The 17,615-nt window shown below is 44.1% G+C and overlaps 1 protein-coding gene across 7 annotated transcripts in view; it reads left to right on the plus strand.

The window, feature by feature from the left end:
* SEMA5B (semaphorin 5B) overlaps positions 1-17,615 on the plus strand; it is a 404,742-nt gene that overhangs the window by 236,851 nt on the left and 150,276 nt on the right. For all 7 annotated transcript variants that reach the window (XM_056536944.1, XM_056536941.1, XM_056536947.1 and 4 more), the window contains exons 4-5: positions 2,717-2,816; positions 15,363-15,408. In XM_056536944.1, the coding sequence (XP_056392919.1) occupies positions 2,717-2,816; positions 15,363-15,408 (146 nt within the window). The remainder of the gene's footprint in view (positions 1-2,716; positions 2,817-15,362; positions 15,409-17,615) is intronic.

Below are 17,615 nucleotides of genomic sequence, written 5' to 3' on the forward strand. Positions count from 1 at the left end.
GCAGTGGACATTGGGGTCCCTTTTAATCTCAGTGGGGCCCCTCCTTATAATGCAGGATAAAACGGTCTAGCATTAGTTCTGTGTAGTAGGTAAAGCAGTATCTCCAAACTGTAGACCTCCAGCTGTTGCAAAACTACAACTCCCAGCATGCCCAGACAGCCAACATGCTGGGAGTTGTAGTTTTGCAATAGCTGGAGGTCAACAGTTTGGAGACTACTGTGCATCAGTCCCTTCATTACCCAGGACCTTCATCAGTCCCTTAATTACCCAGGACCTTCATAAATCCCTTAATTACCCAGGACCTTCATCAGTCCCTTCATTACCTAGGACCTTCATCAGTCCCTTTATTACCCAGGACCTTCATCAGTCCCTTCATTACCCAGGACCTTCATCGGTCCCTTCATTACCCAGGACCTTCATCAATCCCTTCATTACCCAGGACCTTCATCAATCCCTTCATTATCCAGGACCTTCATCAATCCCTTTATTACCCAGGACCTTCATCAGTCCCTTCATTACCTAGGACCTTCATCAGTCCCTTCATTACCCAGGACCTTCATCGGTCCCTTCATTACCCAGGACCTTCATCAATCCCTTCATTATCCAGGACCTTCATCAATCCCTTCATTACCCAGGACCTTCATCGGTCCCTTCATTACCCAGGACCTTCATCAATCCCTTTATTACCCAGGACCTTCATCAGTCCATTCATTACCCAGGACCTTCATCAATCCCTTCATTATCCAGGACCTTCATCAATCCCTTCATTACCTAGGACCTTCATCAATCCCTTCATTATCCAGGACCTTCATCGGTCCCTTCATTACCCAGGACCTTCATCAATCCCTTTATTACCCAGGACCTTCATCAGCTCCTTCATTACCTAGGACCTTCATAAGTCCCTTCATTACCCAGAGCCTTCATCAGTCCCTTCATTACCCAGGACCTTCATCAGTCCCTTCATTACCCAGGACCTTCATCAGCCCCTTCATTACCCAGGACCTTCATTAGCCCCTTCATTGCCCAGGACCTTCATCAGTCCTTTCATTACCCAGGACCTTCATAAGTCCCTTCATTATCCAGGACCTTCATCAGTCCCTTCATTACCCAGGACCTTCATAAGTCCCTTCATTACCCAGGACCTTCATCAATCCCTTCATTACCCAGGACCTTCATTAGTCCCTTCATTATCCAGGACCTTCATAAGTCCCTTCATTACCCAGGACCTTCATTAGTCCTTTCATTTCCCAGGACCTTCACCAGTCCCTTCATTACCCAGGACCTTCACCAGTCCCTTCATTACCCAGGACCTTCACCAGTCCCTTCATTACCCAGGACCTTCATAAGTCCCTTTATTACCCAGGACCTTCATCAGCCCCTTTATTACCCAGGACCTTCATTAGTCCTTTCATTTCCCAGGACCTTCACCAGTCCCTTCATTACCCAGGACCTTCACCAGTCCCTTCATTACCCAGGACCTTCACCAGTCCCTTCATTACCCAGGACCTTCATCAGTCCCTTCATTACCCAGGACCTTCATCAGTCTCTTCATTACCCAGGACCTTCATAAGTCCCTTTATTACCCAGGACCTTCATCAGTCCCTTCATTACCCAGGACCTTCACCAGTCCCTTCATTACCCAGGACCTTCACCAGTCCCTTCATTACCCAGGACCTTCATCAGCCCCTTTATTACCCAGGACCTTCATAAGTCCCTTCATTACCCAGGACCTTCATAAGTCCCTTTATTACCCAGGACCTTCATCAGTCCCTTCATTACCCAGGACCTTCATCAGTCCCTTCATTACCCAGGACCTTCATCAGTCCCTTTATTACCCATTGGACTTGCACCAAAGTGCTGCCAAATAACAAAATAGACTTTTGTTAATGTGACCTTTGTTTTATAAGGTATAAATCATGGGGAGGCGGCAGAAAACAGCTGACAATGCAATAAATGACTCAGATTGTGAAAAAGTAGAAAGCCACGCCCACAATCACAGAAATAGCTGAAAGTGATCATTTTTTGGCAAAAGAAAGAAAATTGGTGAATGTTTAGCGCAAAACATTAATAAATAAAGTGAAATGCGTTTTCCAATCCTTTTTTTTTACTACAATTTCTATGGAAATCCAATAATAATAAATGAGGCCCAAAGTCTCCCGGATGCAGAATCCACCTCCGGTGCACAATGATGGGGTTATGTATTAATGTGCAAACCCTGAGGTTGTAGAGATGGCGTCAAATCTTCTCTAGGAAACAAATGTGTTACTAGTTCCTCACCATGTTGTAGGATCTCCGCTTGCTGTCAGTAAAGGAAGACAGTCAGAAAAATCCCATCCTGATCAAATACTCTTTCACAGCTGAGGGTTTGTTGCATTTGTATCCAGTCTACACAATCCTCCAGACTGACGCATTGTGAGGAAAGAGCTTTGTGCTGATTTCAGCTGTTGCTTAGGCTGGATGCATTTGTAACAAACCCTCAGCTGTGAGAGGACAGGTTCCGCTCTGTAACTGATCAGTAGGATTTCTGATTTGATGATCTCTCTGGCTCTGTAAGAGTTAAATCAATTTTTATTATTTCCTCCCAGATTAGTAACGTATAATCAGCGGCGTCATCGTGTAACAATTAACACATTCCGGGGAGGAGATTGTGGGGGGTGGGGGAGATTTCGGGGGATGACAGATGAAATTAATTGATTCTTCTCCCTTCCTCCTCCAGACCTGAAGCCTTGGTTGTCCAACTTCTCTTATGGCGACGCGCAGGATTTCTCGCAGATCGCCCTCGACCTCAACAGGAATCAGCTGATCGTAGGTGCCAGGTAATATATACTGTGTAACATGTGTAGGAACGAATGGATACAAAGGCATCAAAGGGTTCTGTACTATAAAATCAGAGAGCCCAGGTAGAGCCTCATTCACACTGTACATTCTGCAGGTGTAGTCACTGACTACAGGAGCCCCTACAGGACATGACAGGACAACAAGTGTTTTAGAAATACCGTATATACTCAAGTATAAGCCGACCCGAATATAAACCGAGGCCCCTAATTTCACCCCAAAAACCCAGGAAACGTTATTGACTCAACTATAAGCCTAGGGTGGGAAATACATCAACCCCCCATGTAATCATCCAGACCCCCATCATTAACACTCCCATCATCATCACCCTGTCATCATCTCCCCCCTTCATCATCATCCTGTCATCATCTCCCCCCCCTTCATCATCACCCTGTCATCATCCCCCTCATCATCACTCCCCCCCTTCATCATCACCCCGTCATCATCACTCCCCCCCCCCCCCCCTTCATCATCACCCCTTGTCAATCCCTCAGTGGTCTTCAACCTGCGGACCTCCAGATGTTGCAAAACTACAACTCCCAGCATGCCCGGACAGGTCCGTAGGTTGAAGACCACTGCGGCCTTTGTCATCATCCAGACCCTCCCTTTAGTTTTCTACTCACCTCCCCTCGGTGGGAAAGAAGGGTGAGCTGGTCCGGACCATCTATGCTGCAGGGACCATCCGGTGGGGAGGGTTGGTCACTCCGGGCCCGGCCCCGGACTAGTGACGTTGCCTTGACGACGACGCACAGGGATGTCCGTGCGCAGAGGTGTGACGTCCCTGCGCGTCGTCGTCAAGGCAACGTCACTAGTTCGGGGCCGGGCCCGGACCAGAGAAGAGGGCCTCCCAGTGAAAATGGACAGCCCGGAACAACCAACCCTCCCCACCGGACGGTCCCTGCAGCAGAGATGGCCCGGACTAGCTCACCCTTCCTTCCCACCGTGGGGAAGTGAGTAGAAAACTAAAGGGGGGCTGGATGATGACATGATGACGAAGGCCGCAGTGGTCTTCAACCTGCGGACCTCCAGATGTTTCAAAACTACCACTCCCAGCATGCCCGGACAGCCAAAGGCTGTCCGGGCATGCTGGGAGTTGTAGTTTTGCAACAACTGGAGGTCCGCAGGTTGAAGACTGCTGAGGAGGGATTGACAGGTGGAGAGTTCACTCGAGTATAAGCCGAGGGGGGCGTTTTCAGCACGAAAAATCTTGCTGAAAACCTCAGCTTATACTCGAGTATATACGGTAGAATTGTTTTTTTTTCCAGCTTTTAAAATAAGTTATAAATGTATCTAAATCACAGTCAGCAAGACACACAAGCCACGCCCATGCGGAACCATGCACACAAATCCCACCCACAACTAACTACCCCCATCACAAACCACGCCCACATGGAACCATGCACACATCAAGATCAAGTCACACCCAAAACAAGCCACTCCCATCACAAACCACGCCCAAATGGAACCATGCACACATCAAGTCACACCCACAACAAGCCACGCCCATCACAAGCTACTCCCAAATATACACAAATACCCCAAATAAGCCACACCCACAGAAAGACACCCACACAAGTCATGCCCACAACAATATAAACCCACAACAAGCCACTAGCCTCACAAACCACACCCATGAGGAACCAAACACATAAACCACACCCGTATCAAAGCATATACACTAGCCATGCCTGCGCTCACAAGTCACACCCACAATAAGCCACACCCACACTAAACCATGATCACAACAACGTACACCCACAACAAGCCACACCCATGAGGACCCAAACACATAAACCACACCCGTATCAAAGCATGTACACTAGCCATGCTTATGCTGAACAATACTCACAAGTCACACCATAACAAGCCACACCCACAATAAGCCATGATCACAACAATGTACACCCACAACAAGCCACACCCATGTAGACCCAAATATCCAAGTCACACCCACATCAAAGTATGCACACTAGCCACGCCCACACTGAACAATGCTCACAAATCACACCATAACAAGCCACTCCCACCACAAGCCACACCTGCAATAAGCCACTCCCACCACAAGACACCCACATCAAACATACACGCAAGCCATGCCCACACTGAACCTTGATCACAACAATGTACACCCACAAGCCACTCCCATCACAAGCCACACCCACATCCCATCATTCACATTAGCCACCATGATCTCCACAAATCACACCCTAGTAACAAGCCACTCCCACGCAGACCCAAATGCACACATGCCACTTCAATCATAAGCCACGCCGGCATACCGCTGCACAGAAATCCTGTTCCTGCTCCATGTTTAAAGCGGTACTCCGCCCCTAGACATCGTATCCCCTATCCAAAGGATAGGGGATAAGATGTCTGATTGCGGGGGTCCTGCCGCTGGGATCTCGGCTGCGGCACCCCAGACATCCGGTGCACGGAGCGAACTTTGTTTCATCAAGGATGACTGGCGAAGCGGGTCGGAGGCTCATGACGTCACGGTCACGCCTCCTCAATGCAAGTCTATGGAAGGGGGCGTGGTCATGACATCATGAGTGGGGCGTAGCCATGATGTCACGAGCCTCCGGCGCTGCACCCGACGCTCTAAATGAACGCTGGGTGCAGCAGGAAAATCGGGGAGGTCCTTTGTATAGGGGATAACATGTCTAGGGGTGGAGTACCCCTTTAAATTCCGCTGCACTGATCTAACATGACCTAAAGCAGAATGTGGAGCAGAAATAGTCCCATAGGGGGAGATTTATCTAAACCTGTCCAGAGGAGAAGTTGCCCATAGCAACCAATCAGATCGCTGCTTTCATTTCTCAGAGGCCTTTTCAAAAATGAAAGTAGCGCTCTGATTGGTTGCTATGGGCAACTGGTGAACTTTTCCTCATCACAGGTTTAGAGAAATCTCCCCCATAGACTATATAAAATGTGACTCCGCCTCCGGTATTGATATGTAAATATTTCCGTCAGATATTTCCGCGCCGCTATTACTCTTTATAATCAGAGTGGCCGAGATCCCTCGTAATTGTCGCGGATTATGTGGCGGAATTCTTCCGGAAATGGTTAATAAATGCGTTCTACAGCAGATCAGACAATATTTTGGCCTAAAATGTGTCGGGGAAGGATAAAATCCTGTGAATTGTGATGGATCCGATTGTACACAATGGACTGCGTGCGGACAGCGCCCCCGTCCTGAGACCCGTCCCTGCGGATTACCCGGGTCTTGCGGGACGCGGGCGTCTCTTGTGACTTCTCCGTAATCTCATAATCTTCACTTTGCTGAATCAGCTGAGTGTTCACTGAGATATCGGATCCGGGCACCGAGAGGTACGAGCCGCAGGGTGCCCCCGGGCCACGCTGCCATCTCAGGAGCCTCGTGTCCTCCTCAGTATACGGGGACCTGAAATCAACTCTGATGGGGGCGGAGTCTGGATGAGATACAGATAATGTAATAGATGTGACCTGCAGTCCTATGTAACACCACAGATAACACAGTGATAACTCTCTGAGTACAGATAATGTATAGATGTGACATGCAGTCCTATGTAACACCACAGATAACACAGTGATAACTCTCTGAGTACAGATAATGTATAGATGTGACCTGCAGTCCTATGTAACACCACAGATAACACAGTGATAACTCTCTGATTACAGATAATGTATAGATGTGACCTGCAGTCCTATGTAACACCACAGATAACACAGAGATAACTCTCTGAGTACAGATAATGTAATAGATGGGACCGGCAGTCCTATGTAACACCACAGATAACACAGTGATAACTCTCTGAGTACAGATAATGTAGTAGATGTGACCTGCAGTCCTATGTAACACCACAGATAACAGTGATCACTCTCTGAGTACAGATAATGTATAGATGTGACCTGCAGTCCTATGTAACACCACAGATAACACAGTGATAACTCTCTGAGTACAGATAATGTATAGATGTGACCTGCAGTCCTATGTAACACCACAGATAACAGTGATAACTCTCTGAGTACAGATAATGTATAGATGTGACCTGCAGTCCTATGTAACACCACAGATAACACAGTGATAACTCTCTGAGTACAGATAATGTATAGATGTGACCTGCAGTCCTATGTAACACCACAGATAACACAGTGATAACTCTCTGAGTACAGATAATGTATAGATGTGACCTGCAGTCCTATGTAACACCACAGATAACACAGTGATAACTCTCTGAGTACAGATAATGTATAGATGTGACCTGCAGTCCTATGTAACACCACAGATAACAGTGATAACTCTCTGAGTACAGATAATGTATAGATGTGACCTGCAGTCCTATGTAACACCACAGATAACAGTGATAACTCTCTGAGTACAGATAATGTATAGATGTGACCTGCAGTCCTATGTAACACCATAGATAACACAGTGATAACTCTCTGAGTACAGATAATGTAATAGATGTGACCTGCAGTCCTATGTAACACCATAGATAACACAGTGATAACTCTCTGAGTACAGATAATGTATAGATGTGACCTGCAGTCCTATGTAACGCCACAGATACCACAGTAATAACTCTCTGAGTACAGATAATGTATAGATGTGACCTGCAGTCCTATGTAACAGCACAGATAACACATTGATAACTCTCTGAGTACAGATAATGTAGTAGCTGTGACCTGCAGTCCTATGTAACACCACAGATAACACAGTGATAACTCTCTGAGTACAGATAATGTATAGATGTGACCTGCAGTCCTATGTAACACCACAGATAACACAGTGATAACTCTCTGAGTACAGATAATGTATAGATGTCACCTGCAGTCCTATGTAACACCACAGATAACAGTGATAACTCTCTGAGTACAGATAATGTATAGATGTGACCTGCAGTCCTATGTAACGCCACAGATAACACAGTGATAACTCTCTGAGTACAGATAATGTATAGATGAGACCTGCAGTCCTATGTAACACCACAGATAACAGTGATAACTCTCTGAGTACAGATAATGTAGTAGATGTGACCTGCAGTCCTATGTAACACCACAGATAACAATGATAACTCTCTGAGTACAGATAATGTAGTAGATGTGACCTGCAGTCCTATGTAACACCACAGATAACACAGTGATAACTCTCTGAGTACAGATAATGTATAGATGTGACCTGCAGTCCTATGTAACACCACAGATAACAGTGATAACTCTCTGAGTACAGATAATGTATAGATGTGACCTGCAGTCCTATGTAACACCACAGATAACAGTGATATCTCTCTGAGTACAGATAATGTATAGATGTGACCTGCAGTCCTATGTAACACCACAGATAACACAGTGATAACTCTCTGAGTACAGACAATGTATAGATGTGACCTGCAGTCCTATGTAACACCACAGATAACACAGTGATAACTCTCTGAGTACAGATAATGTAGTAGATGTGACCTGCAGTCCTATGTAACACCACAGATAACAGTGATAACTCTCTGAGTACAGATAATGTATAGATGTGACCTGCAGTCCTATGTAACACCACAGATAACACAGTGATAACTCTCTGAGTACAGATAATGTAGTAGATGTGACCTGCAGTCCTATGTAACACCACAGATAACGCAGTGATAACTCTCTGAGTACAGATAATGTAATAGATGTGACCTGCAGTCCTATGTAACACCACAGATAACACAGTGATAACTCTCTGAGTACAGATAATGTAGTAGATGTGACCTGCAGTCCTATGTAACACCACAGATAACACAGTGATAACTCTCTGAGTACAGATAATGTAATAGATGAGACCTGCAGTCCTATGTAACACCACAGATAACAGTGATAACTCTCTGAGTACAGATAATGTAGTAGATGTGACCTGCAGTCCTATGTAACACCACAGATAACACAGTGATAACTCTCTGAGTACAGATAATGTATAGATGTGACCTGCAGTCCTATGTAACACCACAGATAACACAGTGATAACTCTCTGAGTACAGATAATGTAGTAGATGTGACCTGCAGTCCTATGTAACACCACAGGTAACGCAGTGATAACTCTGATGAATCCGATGACTGAGTGCAGGACTGAACGTTTTTTGCGCTGAGCGGATTCCCCGGTTGCGGCTCCAGTCGTGATTCTGATAAAAGCCGACACCTCGCAGGGAGACGGGAGATCAGAGCCGGGAAATTGCTCAGTAAAATATTCATGGTCCCGCGGGGCTTGTTCCTGCTTTATTATACATCACGTTAAACACTGCGCCGTAATGAACCATCAGGCGCACGGATAACAGGCGGCAGCCGCTCCGGCATTTAGCGCCTTGGAATCCCTAAAGGTTGGGGGGGAGGAGGGGAGAAGACGAATGTATTTACTTCCTCCCCTCCCAAAAATTACTAAAAAAATAACTAGTCATGAAGTTCTAATAGTTTCTGGGTATGCTGGGAGTTGTAGTTTTGCAACAGCTGGAGTCACCCTGGTTTGGAAACACTGGATTACAATGTGACTGGACCCAATGTTCCCATCATCTCCTCTGTACAGTGGGGACTGTTGAGATGCAATAGTCACGACACGATGCTGTTATAGTCACTACATTTAGAGATTTGCGCCCAACGTGGTGTTCACATGTTGCAGTTTACTTGCCGCTTCTGTGCAGCACTGCAGCTTTTTACATTATACAGTGATCCCTCAACTTACAATGGCCTCAACATACAATAGTTTCATCATACAATGGTCTTTTCTGGACCATTGTAAGTTGAAATCAGACACAACATACAATGTACAGACAGTCAAGATCTGTGAAACGTGTCAATGGCCGGAAGAACAGACCAATCAGAATGGGCATTCACTGGTAAAACCCCTGTATTACTGAAGTGTATGCGCTGACTGGTGTCTGGTAGCGCCCCCTACAGTACAGGGAGGTATAACATGTTCTGTACTCTGTACCTGTATTACTGAAGTGTATGCACTGACTGGTGTCTGGTAGCGCCCCCTACAGTACAGGAAGGCATTACATGTTCTGTACTGTTTACCTGTATTACTGAAGTGTATGCGCTGACTGGTGTCTGGTAGCGCCCCCTACAGTACAGGGAGGTATTACATGTTCTGTACTCTTTACCTGTATTACTGAAGTGTATGCACTGACTGGTGTCTGGTAGCGCCTCCTACAGTACAGGGAGGTATAACATGTTCTGTACTCTGTACCTGTATTACTGAAGTGTATGCACTGACTGGTGTCTGGTAGCGCCCCCTACAGTACAGGGAGGTATTACATGTTCTGTACTGTTTACCTGAATTACTGAAGTGTATGCACTGACTGATGTCTGGTAGTGCCTCCTACAGTACAGGGAGGTATTACATGTTCTGTACTCTTTACCTGTATTACTGAAGTGCATGCACTGACTGGTGTCTGGTAGCGCCCCCTACAGTACAGGAAGGTATTACATGTTCTGTACTCTTTACCTGTATTACTGAAGTGTATGCACTGACTGGTGTCTGGTAGCGCCCCCTACAGTACAGGGAGGTATCACATGTTCTGTACTATTTACCTGTATTACTGAAGTGTATGCACTGACTGGTGTCTGGTAGCGCCTCCTACAGTACAGGAAGGTATTACATGTTCTGTACTCTTTACCTGTATTACTGAAGTGTGTGCACTGACAGGTGTCTGGTAGCGCCCCCTACAGTACAGGGAGGTATCACATGTTCTGTACTATTTACCTGTATTACTGAAGTGTATGCACTGACTGGTGTCTGGTAGCGCCCCCTACAGTACAGGGAGGTATTACATGTTCTGTACTCTTTACCTGTATTACTGAAGTGTATGCACTGACTGGTGTCTGGTAGCGCCCCCTACAGTACAGGGAGGTATTACATGTTCTGTACTCTTTACCTATATTACTGAAGCGTATGCACTGACTGGTGTCTGGTAGCGCCCCCTACAGTACAGGAAGGTATTACATGTTCTGTACTCTTTACCTGTATTACTGAAGTGTATGCACTGACTGGTGTCTGGTAGCGCCCCCTACAGTACAGGGAGGTATCACATGTTCTGTACTATTTACCTGTATTACTGAAGTGTATGCACTGACTGGTGTCTGGTAGCGCCTCCTACAGTACAGGAAGGTATTACATGTTCTGTACTCTTTACCTGTATTACTGAAGTGTGTGCACTGACAGGTGTCTGGTAGCGCCCCCTACAGTACAGGGAGGTATCACATGTTCTGTACTATTTACCTGTATTACTGAAGTGTATGCACTGACTGGTGTCTGGTAGCGCCCCCTACAGTACAGGGAGGTATTACATGTTCTGTACTCTTTACCTGTATTACTGAAGTGTATGCACTGACTGGTGTCTGGTAGCGCCCCCTACAGTACAGGGAGGTATTACATGTTCTGTACTCTTTACCTATATTACTGAAGCGTATGCACTGACTGGTGTCTGGTAGCGCCCCCTACAGTACAGGAAGGTATTACATGTTCTGTACTCTTTACCTGTATTACTGAAGTGTATGCACTGACTGGTGTCTGGTAGCGCCCCCTACAGTACAGGGAGGTATCACATGTTCTGTACTATTTACCTGTATTACTGAAGTGTATGCACTGACTGGTGTCTGGTAGCGCCTCCTACAGTACAGGAAGGTATTACATGTTCTGTACTCTTTACCTGTATTACTGAAGTGTATGCACTGACAGGTGTCTGGTAGCGCCCCCTACAGCACAGGGAGGTATCACATGTTCTGTACTATTTACCTGTATTACTGAAGTGTATGCACTGACTGGTGTCTGGTAGCGCCCCCTACAGTACAGGGAGGTATTACATGTTCTGTACTCTTTACCTATATTACTGAAGCGTATGCACTGACTGGTGTCTGGTAGCGCCCCCTACAGTACAGGGTGGTATTACATGTTCTGTACTCTTTACCTGTATTACTGAAGTGTATGCACTGACTGGTGTCTGGTAGCGCCCCCTACAGTACAGGGAGGTATTACATGTTCTGTACTCTTTACCTATATTACTGAAGCGTATGCACTGACTGGTGTCTGGTAGCGCCCCCTACAGTACAGGGAGGTATTACATGTTCTGTACTCTTTACCTATATTACTGAAGCGTATGCACTGACTGATATCTGGTAGCGCCCCCTACAGTACAGGGAGGTATTACATGTTCTGTACTATTTACCTGTATTACAGAAGTGTATGCACTGACTGGTGTCTGGTAGCGCCCCCTACAGTACAGGGAGGTATTACATGTTCTGTACTCTTTACCTGTATTACAGAAGTGTATGCACTGACTGGTGTCTGGTAGCGCCCCCTACAGTACAGGGAGGTATTACATGTTCTGTACTATTTACCTGTATTACTGAAGTGTATGCACTGACTGGTGTCTGGTAGCGCCCCCTACAGTACAGGGAGGTATCACATGTTCTGTACTATTTACCTGTATTACAGAAGTGTATGCACTGACTGGTGTCTGGTAGCGCCCCCTACAGTACAGGGAGGTATTACATGTTCTGTATTCTTTACCTGTACCAGGGTTAGCTGCTCCTTTGGACACCAGGTGAGAGCGGCTCCATGTTACTTTTTTAGGACATTGTCTGTACTGTACAGGACCCTGAAGAAGCTCCTGTCCTCTACATAGACCAGTGTTTCCCAAGCAGGGTGGCCCCAGCTGTTGCAAAACTACAACTCCCAGCATGCCCGGACAGCCTTTGGCTGTCCGGGCATGCTGGGAGTTGTAGTTTTGCAACAGCTGGAGGCACCCTGCTTGGGAAACACTGACATAGACAGTGATTACAGCTCCCAGCAGATCTTTCTTACTTTTATATATAAGGATTTGCTTTATCTATATTAGTTATCTACTTATTTTTCTTTAATCCTCACTTTTTCCTATTTTTGGATGACATTTTGGGGCCTTTAGAACCAATTAACAGGTTTCCATAGAGTTCTGGTCTCAACATACAATGGTTTCAACATACAATGGTCGTCCCGAAACCAATTAATATTGTAACTTGAGGAACCACTGTATATATGGAATGCTGCAACAGTACTGAAATGAAAGCGCAACTGCAACGTGTGAACACCGCCTAATAATCCATGAGACCTAATATGTAAACTATTATATTCCAACATAACTAAAAAGGAATCTGATATATACAGTAAAGATTATAATCATTGTGTCCAAAGTGTGAACTATAATAATCTGCAACAAAGTATATAATCTACGATTCATAATGTATTATCTATAATCTATGATACATAGTATATAAACTGTACTGCATATTATGTCATCTGTGATACAGTCATGGCCGTAAATGTTGGCCCCCCCGAAATGTCTCTAGAAGATGAAGTATTTCTCACAGGAAAGGATTGCAGTAACACATGTTTTGCTATACACATGTTTATTCCCTTTGTGTGTATTGGAACTAAACAAAAAAAGGAGGAAAAAAAGCAAATTGGACATAATGTCACCAAACTCCAAAAATGGTCTGGACACAATTATTGGCCCCTTAACTTAATATTTGGGTGCACACCCTTTGGAAAAAATAAGTGAAATCAGTGGCTTCCTATAACCATCAATAAGCTTCTTACACCTCTCAGCCGGAATGTTGGACCACTCTTCCTATAAGCATCAATAAGCTTCTTACACCTCTCAGCCGGAATGTTGGACCACTCTTCCTATAACCATCAATAAGCTCCTTACACCTCTCAGCCGGAATGTCGGACCACTCTTTCTATAACCATCAATAAGCTTCTTACACCTCTCAGCCGGAATGTTGGACCACTCTTCCTTTACAAACTGCTCCCGGTCTCTTATTGGACGGCGCCTTTTCCCAACAGTAATTATAAGATCTCTCCACAGGTGATCAATGGGATTTAGATCTGGACTCATTGCTGACACTTCAGAACTCTCCAGCGCTTTGTTGTCATCCATTTCTGGGGCTTTTTGACATAAGTTTGGGGTCATTGTCCTGCTGGAAGACCCAAGATCTCGGACACAAACCCAGCTTTCTGACACTGGGCTGTACAGTGCGACCCAAAATCCATTGGTAATCCTCAGATTTCATGATGTCTTGTACACATTCAAGGCCCCCAGTGCCAGAGTGGGGTCCTCCTGGGTCTCCTCCATAGTGGGGTCCTCCTGGGTCTCCTCCATAGTGGGGTCCTCCTGGGTCTCCTCCATAGTGGGGTCCTCCTGGGTCTCCTCCATAGTGGGGTCCTCCTGGGTCTCCTCCATAGTGGGGTCCTCCTGGGTCTCCTCCATAGTGGGGTCCTCCTGGGTCTCCTCCATAGTGGGGTCCTCCTGGGTCTCCTCCATAGTGGGGTCCTCCTGGGTCTCCTCCATAGTGGAGTCCTCCTGGGTCTCCTCCATAGCGTTTCATTTCATTTAAATGTGGACGGATAGTTCGCGCTGACACTGATGCTCCCTGAGCCTGCAGGACAGCTTGAATATCTTAGGAACTTGTTTGGGGCTGCTTATCCACCATCTGAACTATCCTGTATTGACACCTTTCATAATGTTTTCTCTTTCATCCACGCCCAGGGAGATTAGCTACAGTGCCATGGGGTGTAAACTTCTTGATAATGTTGCGCACTGTGGACAGAGACAAATCTAGATCTCTGGAGATGGACTTGTAACCTTGAGATTGTTGATATTTTTCCACAATTTTGGTTCCCAAGTCCTCAGACAGTTCTCTTCTCCTCTTTCTGTTGTCCATGCTTAGTGTGGCACACACAGACACACAATGCAAAGACTAAGTGAACTTCTCTCCTTTTTATCTGCTTTCAGGTGTGATTTTTATATTGCCCGCACCTGTTACTTGCCCCAGGTGAGTCTAAAGAACATCACATGCTGGAAACAATCTTATTTTTCCACAATTTTGAAAGCTGCCAATAATTTTGTCCAGACCATTTTTGGAGTTTGGTGACTTTGGGGGAGATTTATCAAAATCTTTCCAGCGGAAAAGTAGCTGAGTTGCCCACAGCAACCAATCAGATCGCTTCTTTCATTTTTAACAAGGCCTCTGCAAAATGAAAGAAGCGATCTGATTGGTTGCTATGGGCAACTAGACAACTTTGCCTCTGCACAGGTTTTGATAAATCTCCCCCATTATGTCCAATTTGCTTTTTTTCCTCCTTTTTTGGTTTAGTTCCAATACACACAAAGGGAATAAACATGTGTATAGCAAAACCTGTGTTACTGCAATCCTTTCCTGTGAGAAAGACTTCAGTTTATAGAGACATTTCAGGGGGGCCAACATTTACGGCCAAGACTGTACATGGTGTATAATCTATCATTTGTTATATATAATCTGTGATACATAATATTTAATCTGATATATTGTAGATAATCTATAATCTATAATACATGTTATGTGATACATGATATATAATCTGTAATGTATGATACATAATCAATTATACTTACTCTATAATCTATGGTACATGATATATAACCTATAATCTATCACATTTACATCTATCGCTGTATATATATATTTCTGAGCTTCATTCGGATTCTCTTCTCCCCCCATTGCAGGAACTACCTCTTCAGGCTCAGTCTGTACAACGTCTCCCTCCTCCAGGTAGGTCCTGATGTCACCTGCTGCATCATTGTACTGTCTCTCTGCCTGCGCTGTGCTTTGGCTGTCCAGGAATGCTGGGAGTTGTAGTTTTCAACAGCTGGAAGATCACTGGCAGGGAAATTTTTTGGTTTTATTTTTGTTGTTTTTTATTTTTTTTTACCCCCTTTTTTTTATTTATTTTTTTTGCAATTTTAGACTATGTATCATTTGTTCAAAATCGCAGCACGCTCTGGATATGGCGTTTTTTCGTTTTTGTATTTTTTTTTCTTCAAGTAATTGTGGAGTTTTTGTATGTATATAAAATACAAAATAATCAAAAAAGACTGAAACCCACTATTTTTGGAAAGAAAAAGAAAAAAAACACAACAACTTCAAAATCAACAAAGTAAAATTTTTTATTTTTTATTTTTTTTTATACGCTAATGTGAAAATTGCCATTTTGAGGACTGAGAATGAGCAAAAAAACATTGTGATTCCCAAATAATAGATATCTAAAATGTCTCTACCAGGAAGCAAAAATGGCGCAATAAATATACCATAATAAAAAAGGCGCAAATTACACTTAAAGGGGCACTCCGGCGGAAATTATTATTATTATTATTTTTTTAATCAACTGGTGCCAGAAAGTTAAACAGATTTGTAAATGACTTCTATTAAAAAATCTTAATCCTTTCAGTACTTATTAGCTGCTAAATACTACAGAGGAAATGGTTTTCTTTTTGGAACACAGAGCTCTCTGCTGACATCATGACCACAGTGCTCTCTGCTGACATCACTGTCCATTTTAAGAACTGTCCAGAGAAGCATATGTTTGCTATGGGGATTTTCTCCTACTCTGGACAGTTCTTAAAATGGACAGAGATGTCAGCAGAGAGCACTGTGGTCATGATGTCAGCAGAGAGTTCTGTGTTCCAAAAAGAAAACCATTTCCTCTGTAGTATTCAGCAGCTAATAAGTACTGGAAGGATTAAGATTTTTTAATAGAAGTCATTTACAAATCTGTTTAACTTTCTGGCACCAGTTGATTTAAAAAAAAAAAAAGTTTTCCACGGGAGTACCCCTCTTGATCCTTCCAGTACTTATTAGCTGCTGAGAACTACAGAGGAAATTCTTTTCTTTTTGGAACACAGAGCTCTATGCTGACATCATGACCACAATGCTCTCTGCTGACATCTCTGTCCATTTTAAGAAAATGTCCAGAGTAGGAGAAAATCCCCATAGCAAACATATGCTGCTCTGGACAGTTCCTAAAATGGACAGAGATGTCAGCAGAGAGCACTGTGCTCGTGATGTCAGCAGAGAGCTCTGTGTTCCAAAAAGAAAATAATTTTCTCTCTAGTATTCAGCAGCTAATAAGTACTGGAAGGATTAAGATTTTTTTAATAGAAGTAATTTACAAATCTGTTTAACTTTCTGGCACCAGTTGATTAAAAAAAAAAAGTTTTTCACTGGAGTACCCCTTTAAAGGGGTTTTCCAGGAATTTTATATATATATCAATTGGCTCCAGAAAGTTAAACAGATTTGTAAATTACTTCTATTAAAAAAATCTTAATCCTTTCAGTACTTATGAGCTGATGAAGTTAAAGGGGTATTCCAGGCAAAAACTTTTTTTTATATATCAACTGGCTCCGGAAAGTTAAACAGATTGGTAAATTACTTCTATTAAAAAAATCTTAATCCTTCCAATAGTTAATAGCTTCTGAAGTTGAGTTGCTGTTTTCTGTCTAACTGCTCTCTGATGACTCACGTCCCGGGAGCTGTGCAGTTCCTATGGGGATATTCTCCCATCATGCACAGCTCCCGGGACGTGACATCATCATTGAGCAGTTAGACAGAAAACTTCAGAAGCTAATAACTATTGGAAGGATTAAGATTTTTTAATAGAAGTAATTTACAAATCTGTTTAACTTTCTGGAGCCAGGTGATATATATATAAAAAAAAGTTTCTGCCTGGAATACCCCTTTAAGGTTGTTCTTTTCTGTCTAAGTCCTCTCTGATGACACGTGTCTCGGGAACCGCCCAGTTTAGAAGAGGTTTGCTATGGGGATTTGCTTCTAAACTGGGCGGTTCCCGAGACACGTGTCATCAGAGAGCACTTAGACAGAAAAGAACAACCTTAACTTCAGAAGCTCATAAGTACTGAAAGGATTAAGATTTTTTAACAGAAGTAATTTACAAATCTGTTTAACTTTCTGGAGCCAGTTG

Source organism: Hyla sarda, chromosome 8 (assembly GCF_029499605.1).
Source record: "Hyla sarda isolate aHylSar1 chromosome 8, aHylSar1.hap1, whole genome shotgun sequence".
Lineage (NCBI taxonomy): Eukaryota > Metazoa > Chordata > Amphibia > Anura > Hylidae > Hyla > Hyla sarda.